The following is a 17560-nucleotide window of genomic DNA, read 5'->3' on the forward strand; positions in this document are numbered from 1 at the left end:
CTACTACTCCAATCTTCATCCATACATCATACATGAGTGACTTCCTTAGCCGCCTCGTTTTAATTCAATTATAATATAATATGATATAATATAATATTATAATATAATAATCAACATTCCCCCTCTCTTTTCTCCCACCTTTAAAATATTTATAGTAAAAATACATAGTTGATTTTGTTCATGAAAAATTATTTATTTTTTAAATTAATTTAAAAAATTTTAATTAAATTTATTTTTTAAAAATTTTAAGTTGATTATATTAATCTAGAGTTTGATTAATATTTATCCTGTCTTTTTCATTAATTCACTGTATCTGTTTCGGTGGTTACCGAACCCAAAAAATTTTTATAATGAAGATAAAAATACTGAAATAAATTTTGTCAAACATCAATATATTTATAATTTGAAAGGCAAAAAAATATTTATAATGTTTGAAACTAAAATATATATATATATATAACTAATAATTTTACTTATATTTATAATAATTATGTATAAGAGTTAAAATAAAAAATATAAATTAGAATTCAATCAAAAAAGTTAATTTTTTTCAACTAATTTCAATCAATTTTTTTAAATTATGTTATTTATCTTAAAATTTAAACCCTCAAGTCTCTAAAAAATTAAAAATTTTTATAATTAAAAAATAATTAATGTTGAATAACTAAAGGTCAGCTTTTTATATTTTTTTATTATTTAATATATAAATAATATTTTTTTATTTCAACCAATTTTTAAAAAAAATAAAAACTTTATTTATATTTAAAAAATTAAGCATCGGTTTAGTAATTAATTGATTGACTATTTTAAAAAGAACATTATCACTATTTATTAATTTTTTTTATTTTTAATTTTGATACTAAATTAAATTTAATGTAATATATATAATTTTGCATATTAAATTTAACAAAATATATTTTTAACGTAATTCTCAAAAAAATAATTTATAATTAAATATAGGAACAAAAATAATATAATAATAAAATCAAATATATTTATTTATATATAATTATTATTAATTTTTTATCACCCAGTGGGAGCAAGTGCCCCCTCTCTCCTCAACCTAAGTCCGTCCCTGACTGGTTACAGTAGAAATGAAAATACAGTTTACATTTACATGAGCCATTCATTCTACGGCTAGTAAGTATAAGTAATGAATAATAATAGTAAATACTATTTCTAGATGAATGAATTGATGAACTAAGTAACCACGAAAGTTCCCATTTCATATATCTTTGACAATTGACCATATGCCACAATAATGGAACTTTCTCCCTAACGTTCCCACGCAACGCAAGTTATTTTATTCCTACCTTTTTTCTTTCATACTCGAGTTAATTAAATTCTACTATTTTGTATTGCCAATGACAACTAATTTTTAAGTTATTACCAATTCAACGTCTGACTTTTCAGTCGCCGCCAGTTTTTTATGTCTTAACAACACTCTTCTTCTAACGTATAAATACACCGAGATCTTTTTCATCTCAAAACCATTCTCTCAATATTTTTTCATTCTTTAGCTTCTTCTTTTTCAAACAATAATCTACGTGCAAATAGAAGAAGAACCGTTTAACATTTATCACTCAATCACAGAACAATATAATAAGTTTGAAGAAGAGGAACGAGAAGTTGAAGTTGAATTTGTTGTTGTTGTTTCTTTAACAGAAACAATAATGGAGGGAACTGATATATACAGAGCGAGTAATAGTTTAAGAAGAAGCTCATCGGTGTGGAGGAACAGCGGAGTTGAAGTGTTCTCGCGGTCCTCTCGTGAAGAGAACGATGAAGAAGCTCTCAAGTGGGCTGCGCTTGAAAAACTTCCAACCTACAACCGTCTCAGGAAAGGTTTGTTAACGGCCTCACAAGGCCCCGCCAGCGAGGTTGACGTCACCGATCTCGGTTACCAAGAGAGGCAGAAGCTTCTAGAGAGGCTGGTCAAGGTTGCCGAAGAGGACAACGAGAAGTTCCTCAGGAAACTCAAGCAGCGTATCGATAGGGTTGGCCTTGAGATTCCCACCGTTGAAGTTCGTTATGAACATCTCAACATCGATGCTGAGGCCTTCGTTGGAAGCAGAGCTTTGCCTTCTTTCATCAACTCTGTTTTCAACGTTGTTGAGGTAATTAAATTAATTAATCCATTAACAAAAAATGTTACTCATCATTACTCTCTTTTGCAGCTAGTCTGATCTCACTTCTTCTCTGGTTTTATTTGCAGGGATTCTTGAACATGATTCATGTTCTCCCAAGCAAAAAGAAACACGTTACTATTCTCAAGAATGTTAGCGGAATTGTGAAGCCTCAAAGGATGACACTGCTTCTAGGTCCTCCAGGTTCTGGAAAGACCACACTGCTTCTAGCCTTGTCTGGCAAGCTTGATAAGGGTCTTCAGGTATCTGGAAAAGTGACTTACAATGGACATGAAATGAATGAGTTTGTGCCTCAAAGAACTGCTGCTTACATCAGCCAGCATGATGTTCATATTGGAGAGATGACTGTCAGGGAAACCTTGGCTTTCTCTGCAAGGGTTCAAGGAGTTGGATCTCGTTATGGTTAGTCCTTACTCCTTACTCCTTAGCTTCTTCTCATATTTGTTCCTCAAAATCATAATTGTAGTATAACCTAACCCTAATTTTTCTTTCTGAATCCACAGATATGTTATCCGAGTTGGCCAGAAGAGAGAAAGCAGCAAACATCAAGCCTGACCCTGATATTGATGTTTACATGAAGGCGGTTTCCACTGCAGGCCAGGAATCAAGCATAGCAACTGATTACACACTCAAGGTAGTTACTAGTTAGTTATTACTAATTAGTAGTGTTCGATATATAACTATTCATGTGTCTCTCGATGTCTATCATCCTTGTTATAGATAGAAATTTAGTTATATGTTGTTGAATTTTGCAGATCTTGGGACTGGATATATGTGCTGATACTATGGTAGGGGATGAAATGCTGCGTGGAATCTCCGGTGGACAAAGGAAGCGTGTTACCACCGGAGAAATGTTGGTTGGACCAACAAATGCTCTGTTCATGGATGAAATATCAACAGGGTTGGACAGTTCCACAACTTTCCAGATTGTGAGCTCTCTGAGGCAGTATGTTCACATTATGAATGGAACGGCGGTTATATCTTTGCTGCAGCCAGCACCAGAGACTTATGAACTGTTTGATGACATCATCTTGATCTCCGATGGGCAAGTTGTGTACCATGGAGCCCGCGAATACGTGCTGGACTTCTTTGAGTCCATGGGATTCAGGTGTCCAGAGAGGAAAGGTGTTGCTGACTTCCTTCAAGAAGTGACTTCAAAGAAGGATCAAGCACAGTATTGGTCTCGCAGGGACGAGCCTTATCGATTCGTGACGGTTACTCAGTTTGCTGAAGCCTTTCAGTCATTCCACGTTGGAAGGAAACTTAATGAAGAGATTGCAGTTCCATTTGACAAGTCTAAGAGCCATCCAGCTGCATTAACCACTAAGAAGTATGGTCTCAACAAGAAGGAACTCTTGAAGGCTAACTTCGCAAGAGAGTATCTTCTTATGAAGAGGAACTCTTTTGTTTATGTCTTCAAGCTTGTTCAGGTTTGTTTTTCTTCTACATGGCCAAATTCCGCATTTACGTTTCCATTTTCATTCTTTTCTGATACTCAAAAACTTTTTTGTTTCTTTGCAGCTAACCATCATGGCATTGATAGCAATGACACTGTTTTTTAGAACTAAGATGCATCACCGAAACCAGGATGATGCTGGTGTTTATGCCGGTGCCCTATTTTTCACATTGATCACAATCATGTTCAATGGAATGGCTGAAATTTCCATGTCCATTGCTAAGCTTCCTGTTTTCTACAAGCAAAGGGATCTTCTGTTTTATCCCTCATGGGCATATGCTATTCCTTCATGGATTCTCAAGATTCCTGTCACAATTGTGGAAGTTGCAGTTTGGGTTTTCCTTACCTATTATGTCATTGGATTTGATCCTAATGTCGGCAGGTAAGATATAAAATCATATAAATGTTTTTACCAAACAGCTTAAACTCTTGAGAGTTGAGAGAAGTAAAATCTGATGCGAGGTCTTGAATTTTTTTTTTAATTTTTTTTTGCAGGCTTTTCAAGCAGTATCTTTTGCTGTTATTCGTCCACCAATTGGCTTCTGGATTATTCCGTGCTATTGCAGCACTCGGTAGAAACATGATTGTTGCCAACACATTTGGTTCCTTTGCAATTCTTGCGTTTCTTTCATTGGGTGGCTTCCTTCTGTCAAGAAGTACGTAGAATTTAGTTTTACAATGCACACCCACATGTTTGATGTGTAACACAAAAGCAAAACATGCTGCATTGATTCAACCTTATGATCTCATTTTTGTTGCATTTTCATTTCTTTGTGATTGAAACAGAGAATATCAAGGATTGGTGGATTTGGGGTTACTGGTGTTCACCTTTGATGTATGGACAAACTGGTCTAATGGTCAATGAATTTCTTGGCCACAATTGGAATGTAATTTCATGAAACTTGCAACTTTTGGAATCTATATAATTATTATTTATTATATCCACAACATGCAGGCCTAATCCTAACTAACTTATTTTGCTCTTTCCAATTTTCAGAAAAGCTCCAACCCCAACTTTGGAGTTACTTTTCTCGAGAGTCGTGGATTCTTCACAGACTCATATTGGTATTGGTTAAGCCTTGGAGCCTGCGTTGGATATGTGTTCCTTTTCAATGGAGTGTTTGCGGCTGCTCTTAGTATCCTTGGCCGTGAGTATTTTTTATCAGATCATTCATTAGTGATTGTGATTCAATTCAAGACTCTTATATATGCAACAAATTCGTTACTGATAACTATTTCTTCAATATGCAGCATTTGATAAGCCACAGCCTACAATAACTGAAGAATCTGAAGATGATGCACAAGAGGTTGAATTGCCACGCATAGGTCAGTAATCTTGTTCGTATCACTCATGAACTCTCTTAATCACAACATACCACCTTTAGATGCTCATTTTTTATGTATATTTTTTCATGCAGAAAATTCAAGATCAGCAGAAGATGCTGTTGTGGAGTCAAGCCATGGAAAGAAAAAGGGAATGGTTCTTCCCTTTGAACCATATGCTATCACCTTTGATGAAGTCGTATACTCTGTTGACATGCCACAGGTAAGTCACATTCACTAACATTGTTTCTATATTTAGCTACTTTTCTTTATCAGAAAGCAAATGAAATCATTACTCTTGATTTCAACTTTCAGGAAATGAAAGAACAAGGTGTACAAGAGGACAAGTTGGTGCTTCTGAAGGGTGTTAGTGGTGCATTCAGGCCTGGTGTTCTCACTGCTCTTATGGGTGTAAGTGGAGCCGGTAAAACTACCTTGATGGATGTTCTTGCTGGTAGAAAAACTGGTGGATATATTGAAGGAAGCATAAAAGTTTCTGGATACCCTAAGAAGCAAGAAACATTTGCTCGAGTCTCGGGTTACTGTGAACAGAATGATATCCATTCACCTCATGTTACAGTCTATGAGTCCTTGCTCTACTCTGCATGGCTCCGTTTATCTTCAAGTGTTGATTCCAAAACTAGAAAGGTTTGTAACTGCTGCATTACACACCACTATGGCTAAAATCTAAGATGTTTATTATGACAAACTACTCATCACGTTTTAGATACTAATTGCTTAAAACTTTTTGGCAAATGGTTACAGATGTTCATTGAGGAAGTCATGGATCTTGTGGAGCTAACCCCATTGAGGAACTCACTAGTTGGTTTGCCTGGTGTGAGTGGTCTCTCAACCGAACAGCGCAAGAGGCTAACTATTGCAGTCGAATTGGTGGCTAATCCCTCCATAATTTTCATGGATGAGCCGACTTCTGGGTTAGATGCAAGAGCTGCTGCAATTGTTATGAGAACTGTCAGGAACACAGTGGACACAGGAAGAACTGTTGTGTGCACCATTCATCAACCTAGCATTGACATATTTGAAGCTTTTGATGAGGTAAAGGGTGATAAGATAAAAGTATCTGCATTTCATAAATTTTTTCCCCTCTCCATTGGACTTGAATCTGACATATCTTGCTTACATGTGATTCTAGTTATTCCTAATGAAGCGTGGTGGACAAGAAATCTATGTTGGGCCACTTGGTCATCATTCTAGTCATTTGATCAAGTATTTTGAGGTAGGTTCCTGCCTAAGTTCCACATTAAACTTCACTGCTATGATTCACAATAGCAATTACTTATTTTCCAATATTTTCCATTCTCCAGAGCATTGAAGGAGTGAGTAAAATCACGGACGGATATAACCCAGCAACTTGGATGTTGGAAGTTACAACAACAGCACAAGAACTCAATTTGGGTGTTGATTTTACAGATTTATACAAAAACTCTGATCTATATAGGTAAGCTAATAATGCATATGGCTGAGGTCTATCTATGCTTATAATATTCTTGAGCTCCAAAATGCTTAGACTATTTTACATGGCTTTCTCAGGAGAAACAAGCAACTTATACAAGAGCTGGGACAGCCTGCTCCTGGTTCAAAGGATCTTCATTTCCCAACTCAATTCTCTCAGTCATTCTTGGTCCAATGCCAAGCTTGCTTATGGAAACAGCGTTTGTCTTATTGGCGCAATCCACCATATACTGCCGTGAGGTTCTTCTTCACTACTTTCATAGCTTTGATGATTGGATCAATGTTCTGGGGCCTTGGAGACAAAACGTAAGCAATACTAACACACATTCCATTTTAATTTTACTCATTTTCTTCGCTGCCCTGTTGAACACTTGAGCTAATAATCCTTGTGATTGCTGACAGCAAGAAACGGCAAGACTTGTTCAACGCAGTTGGTTCAATGTATAGTGCGGTTCTGTTCCTTGGAATACAGAATGCTTCATCGGTGCAGCCAGTGGTAGCCGTTGAAAGAACAGTGTTCTATAGAGAAAAAGCTGCTGGAATGTACTCTGCCTTACCCTATGCATTTGCACAGATACTAGTTGAAATACCTTACCTCTTCACGCAATCCGTGACCTATGGCCTCATAATTTACGCCATGCTCCAATTTGACTGGACAGCTGCGAAGTTCTTCTGGTATCTATACTTCATGTTCTTCACATTGTGCTACTTCACTTTCTATGGAATGATGGCTGTTGCTGTCACACCAAACCACCATGTTGCTGCCATTGTGGCTGCCGCATTCTATGCAATTTGGAACCTCTTTTCAGGATTTGTCGTCCCAAGACCTGTAAGTATTAACAACTTTGAACTGGTGAACAAAACTAAAAAATTATACTTATGAACATTTTTCTTAACTCGTTTTTGTTATGTTATGACAGAGCATACCTATATGGTGGAGGTGGTACTATTGGGGTTGCCCAGTTGCATGGTCCCTTTATGGATTGATTGGATCACAGTTTGGAGATATAACTACTCTTATGGATGATGAAGGCGGCAAGAATGTTGGGCAGTTCATACACAGTTATTTTGGAATCAAGCATGACTTCATAGGATATGCTGCTGTTGTGGTTGCTGGAATTGCTGTGCTTTTTGCATTTATCTTTGCTTCTGCAATCAAGGCCTTTAACTTCCAAAAGAGATAGAGACACTTGAAGAATTCTTTATTATTTTTTCTTTTCCCTTTTCTTTTTTTTTTTCCCTTTCAATTTCAGTTGACACTTGTTATATTTGTATCTATGGTAGTTCATCCAACTTTGCTTTTAGGAGCAATTATTATTTTCCACCTTCTTGTGCAAATTCGGAGATGTTTTCATAAATGTACAAGCATATGAATAAGATTTTGGTTCTGTATTATCAGTTTAACTTTATAAATGAAAGATATAGTGTGTTCTGATGAATAATCATTTCAATCTTCCATATAAGAAGAGGCTTGATTTTCCTGTTAATTCTGAATCCACAATGTTTTTGTTAATAACATAAAACTACATGCAACTATGCAAGTGCAAGCTCAGTTGGCAGTAATACATTTCACAAACTAATTAACCATTTAATAATAGATATAGCTGAGACGCAAACGGTGCTAAGACAGAATATATTCTACCAAATAATAATAATTCAGCTACGTGTGTTTAGGCATATAAAGATCATGCAAATGCAAAAAATTTTAGGAATTTTTTAATGTCATGACTCAAGTGAGAACCAAGGGAAGAAAATTTCCTATTCTAACACACTTGCATCCATTTCTTTTCCCTGAAACACACGTTCATCTTGTTCAATAATGAATATCATCCATTAATAATTTCTCTTATTTCTTTCTTTCTTGGTAAATTCTGTCTACCAATTCTTTTCATTTTTTTTTTTGGTAAATAATTCTTTTCATTTTTATAGTTTTTTTTTTCCCATTAATCAACTTTGCGTAAAGCCCAAAAGAAATATTACACTGCATTATTCTTTTGGACTTGAGAAACTAGACTACATTAATCCTATGGGTTATTTCATTTTGATATGGTCAGAACTAATCTCTCTCTTCTTTTTTTTTATTTTGCTAACAGACTTATCAAGGCCTAACATGCAAAAATATCTATTTTGGGTAGATTCCATTGGGTTTTGTTATTCTAAATGGGCTATTTATAGCCCATAAATTGACCAAAAACCCTGTGGCACAAAAAAGAAGCAGAGAAATGAATGTAACAGTAAAAAAGCGCCGTTGCCGGGGATCGAACCCGGGTCACCCGCGTGACAGGCGGGAATACTCACCACTATACTACAACGACTTCGTTGATAGAGTAGCGTATCGAAAGCTTAATATTTCATTTTTTTAGAAAACAAACAAAAACAAAAACTTCATAGGATACCCAGGATTCCAATCACTTTCATGTTGTAGTTCCCTATTCGGATCCATTGAAGATATGAGGTTCCAGTCTTATTGCATGGTCCGTTACACAATTGGCAAAAAATACAGCTATAAAATATATATTTTGCTCCCCTGTTTTTCATTTGAGGGGGTTTGTGCTGTTTGATTGACCATATCAAACATTATTTTGGCTTTTGCTATAAGCTTTGATTGAAGATATCCTAGGCAGCATAGGGCCTATTCTGGTACCTAGGTACATTAATTTGGTTACCTTTAGTTAAGTACTATATGCCACACCATTTATGTTATAGTATGTAGGGAAATTGGCTAGGCCATGTTGCTCTGTCTCTTGCTCTCGTATGTATCCAAGCCTTTCTTCATATATAGAATGCATAGTGATATCTTTTAGCTATGGTCGAATCTTTATGAGGGAATCTGCCAGGCATTGATAATCACCTTCATCAGTTGCACCATTCATTGTGTTTGTTTTTATCAATCACACGGATGGACCGTATAATTAATTAACCACTTCTGTGACATAAGGTAGTGTTTATTTTGAGATAATGAAATAGAAATTGAGAGACTGAAACTCAATATCATGTTTGTTTTAAGTAGACTACTTTATATCATTATTAATATATAAAAATGATAATATTTAGTTATGACTTATTATCTTATTATAATAGAAGGAATATAATAAAGGTTTTGCTAAAAAAAAATCTATAGTAATTATATATAACATATATGATATTAAAATTATTAGTAGTAATTTTAAAAATTATTAGTAGTAATTTTAAAAATTTGTTAATAAATACATAACATATTATATGTATTAAAAACGTCGTAATCTTTTTATATAAAATTGTTCATTAGTAACCTTAGCAAGTGTTCTTATTAACTAAAACCCTAATAATTATTAGCATATAGAAATTCCGAATCTACTATGTAGGGGTCACAAGTCACAGCGTCCATTGCTTCCAATTAGGAGCCAGTCCGTGCGGTACTAAACATTGAAAACGATATGATTTTGGAATTAGTAACCATTTTCTTTGAAATCATGCATAGACCCACGATGGAACGTACCTCTCAATCACACATTGATAAGATTAATTAAGATAACAATTAATGCTGATCTTAATTAGATCTGAATTGTATACTGTGGTCATTCACAATCCGGGAAAAGACATTGACCTAATATGAAGATTAATTAAGATGGCCTAGGTCCATAGGTTCAATTTGTTATATTTAATAATTTATTATTATTTTTGTTGCTATGAATTGTTGCTCGTGTGGTGGGATCAGAAAGTGATAACTTTAATTTGGACTTTTAATCCACACGTCAACATGATTTGAAAAGGTGAAATAAAAATGAAATGCGTGTATTGAAAAGTCTGATATATATAAAAGCATTCGTCTTATTATTACACATTTTGGTGCAAGTAAAACGTCTCATTCACAAAATCTTAATACAAATCTAGCTAGCTACTAGTAACTAGTATCGTATATGCATGATAAATTGATAATAATTAAGGGAAATGCTATAGTGCTTAAAATATGGTGTCTAACTTATTAATAAAGGTAAAGAAATAATATTTAATAAATTTTATATATTTTATTTTTTATTTATAAAAAAAGTTAGGCAATTTAGGCACAATAATAAAAATCCACCAATAATTAATCTATATATATATATAGTTGATGTGACTAAGATTTTGATTCGGATAATGATATCCTGGTCTACGACTGATTTTTTTTGACAGAAACACTTCAACGGAAAAGGCCTTAATTAGCTTATAAACATACATACACAGTTCAATTAAAACGGGTTAGTTAACTAAGTTGGGTTCATCGAGTGGTTAACTCACTCGTCAGCTTAAGCAAGTGTCGGGAGTTCGAATCTCGCTTTGTGTATGCAATAATTTATTGGCCAGCGGCAGACTCTTAAATGGAGCTCAAATCAACGACAGATTAGTCTTTGTATAAAATTGATTTTGTAAAATTGATTTTGATTAAAAGTGAGTTAGTATTAACGCTATTTATGTCTGGCAATTTTTATTCAAAATGGATTATAGTAAACTAAATATTGTTTGGATTACATTATTCAAAATCACTTTTAGGTAAAAAATTACAGAAAATGACATAAATTTAAATAATTATTTTATATTATCTTATAATTTTATTTTAAATATTTAAATAAATTTTAATATTTTTTTAGTACTCTCAGTATTTTTTAGTACTCTAGTAGGATTAATAGAATCATAATACAAAGTAAAAAAATATTTCATGTATAAAAGAAATAATAATAACAGTAAAAAAACTCATATAAACAAAAAAAAAACAGAAGTTTTATAAAAAACAATAATATGCATAAGAGAGTATTAGAAAAAATATTATAAAAAAATAAACATATAAATAATGAAGGACATAATTGGTACATAGAACATATTTTTTAATCCAACGTGAAAAGCTAAACGGAAAAGCTAGAATTTATAGCTTTTGGTAAACCTGGGTTGAACATAGAAATCACTTCTGTGTTTAGAGTACAAAAATGTTGCCAAACACAAAGATGAAGCGTTCAAGAAGCTCAAACGCGCTTTTCTCTTCTCCAACGCAAATCCAAACACACCCATAGTAGTTATCAACTCATTTTGTGTAATATAGGATCAAACTCTTGACCTTTCGAATTTAGCGTCATGATACCACTCATCCCAAAAGTTTCAGTTGATGGAAAAAAATAACACTAATAATTATATCTCTAGTACTCCCTAAAATATATTATACAAATATTCCATTGACTCCTCGTACTTTTCTTATAATATATTGATGATTATATATCTTAATATTAAAACATAAGAAGAAAACTTCACCACACACTGAGACGGGTACGTTCATCTGATCTAATTTTTTTCACGGAGTAGTCACCAACTATATATTTGTTCCAAGTTGGGATTTAGCTGTCTTAATTCAATCATTAATTCCCATGATGGTCGGTCATACTCTATTCCAAATCTGCCCTAGGATTCACTCACTAAACTAATCAAGTATCAAGCCATATCTTGTGTCACAAATTCTGAATCATCATGAAATTATTTTTTTTAAAAAATTTAAATTGATAGAAATATTTTTAATATGTCTTTTTAAATAATTTTTTTTTTAATTTTGCTTGAACTTTTACATAATTTTTTTTATCTATTTTATGCTATTTTTTGTCTAACAAAAATTAAATTCTCAATCTTTTTATTATAAAAACTCTGATATTATATCCTAATCACTTCTCTCAAAATTTTAAATTAATAAAAAATATATATAAATAATAATATAATTTACTTTCAAGATCTAGAACCTAGTCTTGCCTTAGTCTCTTAGTCAATTAACAAAACACCTTCACTTTAAGAAAGAAAATACTATACTAATTAATATGCTTTTTGTGTTTGATCTCTACATGTGTTAATTATACCCACTCGCTCTTCAATTATATATAAGAAAAAAAATCAGTAGTATTTGGCAGTTTTTACCAAACATATATATCTTACATTTTATATTATATTGTCTTAAGCATATCTGCTTATGTATATAAATATCGTGTTCCACGTCCTTATGTCTGTTGTATTTGTAGTTTAGTTGTCATGTAGTATTATTGTTTCTAACTCCAATTTGAAAATATATAATAAACAATTAATATTGTTCATATCAATCTATGTCTGCAATAATCCAAACTCCAAGTTATTAATTAATACTTCAATAATATTGTTCCATATACAAAAATATAACAAAGCAATAGAAGAGATTAAAAATTTGTAATCAATGCATTCATGGAAGAACTTTTTTTTGCAAGGTAAGCCAATAACTATCATCATCTTGGGCTAATCAATCATGCAACGTGTACTTTTCTATCAACTAGCTAGAGAGTGGTGGAAATCTAATTAAATTAAAGTGAGTGGTGTATCTATCTTATTAACTAAGCTCTCCTTCGTGCATGTCATTTTCAGGAAGTAATAAAGTATTCATTGATCAAATCACTCTTGTATGTATATATGTGCTATTTAAAATTCAATGTCGGTCAAAAGAGAACTTAATTATAATGATAAGACTCACTAATAAGTGATTTTTCAGTGATTTTATTTGATCCAATCACAATAATATATATGCTAATCATCACTTTAATAATGGTTTAGTATGTACAATTAATAATCATGAATTGTTCCCTTTGTTATCATAAATTTTATTCCTTTAGCTAGGACTTCAATATATATATATATGTCTCTTTTTAAATATTTTTTAACTACTTTTTAGGTATTCTAATGTATATAGTTAGAATAAATTTATTAAAATTTAGGTATTTAATATTTTATGTAAAAATTTATATAGATAATGTTAAAAATAAAAGCATGTAATTTCATTCTTTAACTGTTTTTAAAAATTTTTTTTGCAGGTTTTGAATACAATTTTGTCAAAACAGTTTATAATAAATTAAATGTTTAAATGCAAAATTGATTTAAAGATGAAATAATATTTTTTTTTATTTTGTAGCAGTCTCTTGAACGTGTTTTCTATTTTCCATGTATTGAAAGATGGAAAAATCTTAAAGATTAGTACATACTCTCCACACATCTCACGCATAATTTTTTATACAACAGATTCTCTCATTTTTTTTTCAAGAAAATATATGTTATTCAATGTCTTTTTCTTAGAAAAATCTTAAGTGGCCAACATAATTTTTTATTTTTATATTCAATGATTTTATTTGATACAATCACAATAATATGCATGATTGCATGTTAATCATCACTTTAATAATGACTTAACATAACATGTACAACTAATAATCATGTTTTCTTTGTTATCATTAATTTTTCTTTCTTTAGCTAGGACTTCAATATATATATATATATATATATATATATATATATATATATATATATATATATATATATATATATATATATATATATATTAAAATTTTGGGTATTTAGTATTTTATGTAAAAATTTATATAGATAATACTAATAACAAAAGTGTATAATTTCATCGTTTAACTGTCTCTTAAAATTTTTTTCTTTGCAGGTTTTGAATAGAAATTTATCAGAACAATTTATAATAAATTAAATGTTTAAATGCAAAATTGATTTAAACATAAAATAATGTCTTTTCTATACCGCAGCAGTATGTTGAACGTATTTTTTATTTTTCATGTATTAGAAAATAAAAAAATCTTAACTGAGCACAAGTACATACTCTCCACACATGTCACGCATAATTTTTTATGCAACAAATTCTCTCATTTTTCTTTTCAAGAAAATATATGTTGTCCGATGTCTTTTTCTTAAAAAAATTCTAAATGGTCAACATGAATTTTTATTTTTATATTCAGTAATTTTATTTGATACACTCACAATATTATACATGTTAATCATCACTTCAATAATGGCTTAACATGTACAACTAATAATCATGAATTGTTTCCTTTATCATTAATTTTTCTTTCTTTAGCTAGAACTTCAATATATATATATATATATATATATATATATATATATATATATATATATATATATATATATTTTAAAATATAGGTATTTAGTATTTTATGTAAAAATTTATATAGATAATGTTAATAACAAAGCGTGTAATTTCATTCTTTAACCATCTTTTAAATTTTTTCTCTTTGCAGATTTTGAATAGGATTTTATCAGAACAGCTTATAATAAATTAAATGTTTAAGTGCAAAATTAATTTAAACATGAAATAATGTCTTTTCTATACAGTAGCAGTCTGCTGAAAGTGTTTTTTATTTTTCATATATTGAAAGATAAAAAAATCTTAATCGAACATTAGTGTATACCCTCCACACATTTCACGCATAATTTTTTATGCAACAGATTCTCTCATTTTTTCTTTTCAAGAAAATATATGCTGTCCAATGACTTTCTAAATCCTAAATGGCCAACATGATTTTTTATTTTTATATTCAGTAATTTCATTTGATACAATCATAATAATATGCATGCTAATCATCACTTCAATAATGGCTTATGATGTACAACTAATAATCATGAATTATTTTCTTTGTTATCATAAATTTTTCTTTCTTTAGCTAGGACTTCAAAATATATATATAGGTATTTAGTATTTTATGTAAAAATTTATATAGATAATGTTAAAAATAAAAGTGTGTAATTTCATCTTTTAACTGTTTTTTAAATTTTTTTCTTTGCAAATTTTGAATAGAGTTTTATCAGAACAGTTTACAATAAATTAAATGTTTAAGTACAAAACTAATTTAAACATAAAATAATATCTTTTCTATACAGTAGCAATCTACTGAACGTATTTTTTATTTTTCATGTATTGAAAAATAAAAAAAATTTAACCGAACATTACTACATATTTTTCACATATCTCACGCATTATGCACCAGATTCTCTCATTTTTTTCTAGAAAATATATATTATCCAATGTCTTTTTAAATCCTAAGTGACCAACATGATTTTTTATTTTTATATTCAGTGATTTCATTTGATACAATCATAATAATATGTATGTGAATTATCACTTCAATAATGACTTATGATGTACAACTAATAATCATGAATTGTTTTCTTTGTTATCATAAATTTTTCTTTCTTTAGCTAGGACTTCAATATATATATATTCTTTTTAAATACTTTTTAACTACTCTTTAGGTATTCTAATGTATATAGTTAGAATAAATTTATTAAAATTTAGGTATTTAGTATTTTATGTAAAAATTTATATAGATAATGTTAAAAATAAAAGCGTCTAATTTCATCCTTTAACTGTTTTTTATTTTTTTTACATGTTTTGAATAGAGTTTTGTCAAAACAGTTTATAATAAATTAAATGTTTAAATGCAAAATTAATTTAAAGATGAAATAATGTCTTTTTTATTTAGTAGCAGTCTCCCGAACGTATTTTCTATTTTCTATGTATTGAAATACGAAAAAATCTTAAACATTATTACATATCCTCCACACATCTCAAGCATAATTTTTTATGCAACAGATTCTCTCATTTTTTTTCATGAAAATATATGTTGTCTAATGTCTTTTTCTTAAAAAATTCTAAGTGGCCAACATAATTTTTTATTTTTATATTCAGTGATTTCATTTGATACAATCACAATAATATGCATGTTAATTATCCTTTCAATAATGACTTAACATGTACAACTAATAATCATGAATTATTTTCTTTGTTATTATTAATTTTTCTTTCTTTAGCTAGGACTTCAAATATATATATATATATATATATATATATATATATATATATATATATATTAAAATTTTGGGTATTTAGTATTTTATGTAAAAATTTATATAGATAATGTTAATAACAAAAGCGTGTAATTTCATCCTTTAACTATCTTTTAATTTTTTTTTTCAAATTTTGAATAGAGTTTTATCAAAACAGCTTACAATAAATTAAATGTTTAAGTACAAAATTAATTTAAACAAGAAATAATGTCTTTTCTACACAGCAGCAGCCTGCTGAACGTGTTTTTTATTTTTCATGTATTAAAAAATAAAAAAATCTTAATCGAGCATAAGTACTTACCTTCCACACATCTCACGCATAATTTTTTATGCAACAGATTCTCTCATTTTTCTTTTCAAAAAAATGTATGTTATCCAATGTCTTTTTCTCAGAAAAATCCAAAGTGGCCAATATGATTTTTTATTTTTATATTCAGTGATTTTATTTGATACAATCACAATAATATGCATGTTAATTATCCTTTCAATAATGACTTAACATGTACAACTAATAATCATGAATTATTTTCTTTGTTATCATTAATTTTTTTTTTTTTAGCTAGGACTTCAAAATATATATATATATATATATATATATATATATATATATATTAAAATTTAGGTATTTAGTATTTTATGTAAAAATTTATATAGATAATGTTAAAAACAAAAGTGTGTAATTTCATCCTTTTAACTGTTTTTTAATTTTTTTTTTCTTTGCAGATTTTGAATAAAGTTTTATCAGAACAATTTACAATAAATTAAATGTTTAAATACAAAACTAATTTAAACATAAAATAATATTTTTTCTATACAGCAATAGTCTACTAAACGTTGAACGTATTTTCTATTTTTCATGTATTGAAAGATAAAAAAATCTTAACCGAATATTAGTACATACTTTTCACATATCTCACACATAATTTTTTATGTACCAGATTCTCTTATTTTTTCTTTTCAAGAAAATATATGTTGTCCAATGTCTTTTTAAATCCTAAATGGCCAACATAATTTTTTATTTTTATATTGAGTGATTTCATTTGATACAATCACAATAATATGCATGCTAATCATGACTTCAATAATAGCTTATTATGTACAACTAATAATCATGAATTGTTTTCTTTGTTATCATAAATTTTTCTTTCTTTAACTAGGACTTCAATATATATATATACTCTTTTAAAATATTTTTTAGGTACTCTTTAGGTATTCTAATGTATATAGTTTGTTAGAATAATTTTATTAAAATTTAGGTATTTAGTATTTTATGTAAAAATTTATATAGATAATGTTAATAACAAAAGGGTATAATTTCATTCTTTAACTGTCTTTTAAAATTTTTCTCTTTGCAGATTTTGAATAAAGTTTTATCAAAACAGTTTATAATAAATTAAATATTTAAGCATAAAACTGATTTAAATATGAAATGCTGTCTTTTTTATACAGTAGCAGTTTGCTGAACGTGTTTTTTATTGAAAGATGAAAA

At 29.7% G+C, this 17560-nt stretch overlaps 1 protein-coding gene and 1 non-coding gene across 2 annotated transcripts; one reads left to right on the plus strand and one right to left on the minus strand.

The window, feature by feature from the left end:
- Positions 1-1181: 1181 nt before the first annotated feature.
- On the plus strand, positions 1182-7838 carry LOC112769380 (pleiotropic drug resistance protein 1). Its single transcript, XM_025813890.2, has 17 exons — positions 1182-2117; positions 2216-2549; positions 2651-2781; positions 2903-3577; positions 3669-3985; positions 4099-4259; positions 4390-4490; positions 4601-4751; positions 4855-4929; positions 5022-5149; positions 5242-5574; positions 5692-5982; positions 6080-6163; positions 6252-6385; positions 6478-6705; positions 6802-7228; positions 7320-7838. Exons 1-17 carry the CDS (start codon positions 1674-1676, stop codon positions 7581-7583), a joined length of 4278 nt encoding a protein of 1425 aa, XP_025669675.1. The 5' UTR covers positions 1182-1673; the 3' UTR covers positions 7584-7838.
- An 804-nt stretch (positions 7839-8642) lies between these two features.
- On the minus strand, positions 8643-8714 carry TRNAD-GUC (transfer RNA aspartic acid (anticodon GUC)). Its single transcript has one exon. It is a non-coding gene; the product is annotated as a tRNA-Asp (tRNA).
- Positions 8715-17560: the final 8846 nt, after the last annotated feature.

Source organism: Arachis hypogaea, chromosome 18 (assembly GCF_003086295.3).
Source record: "Arachis hypogaea cultivar Tifrunner chromosome 18, arahy.Tifrunner.gnm2.J5K5, whole genome shotgun sequence".
Lineage (NCBI taxonomy): Eukaryota > Viridiplantae > Streptophyta > Magnoliopsida > Fabales > Fabaceae > Arachis > Arachis hypogaea.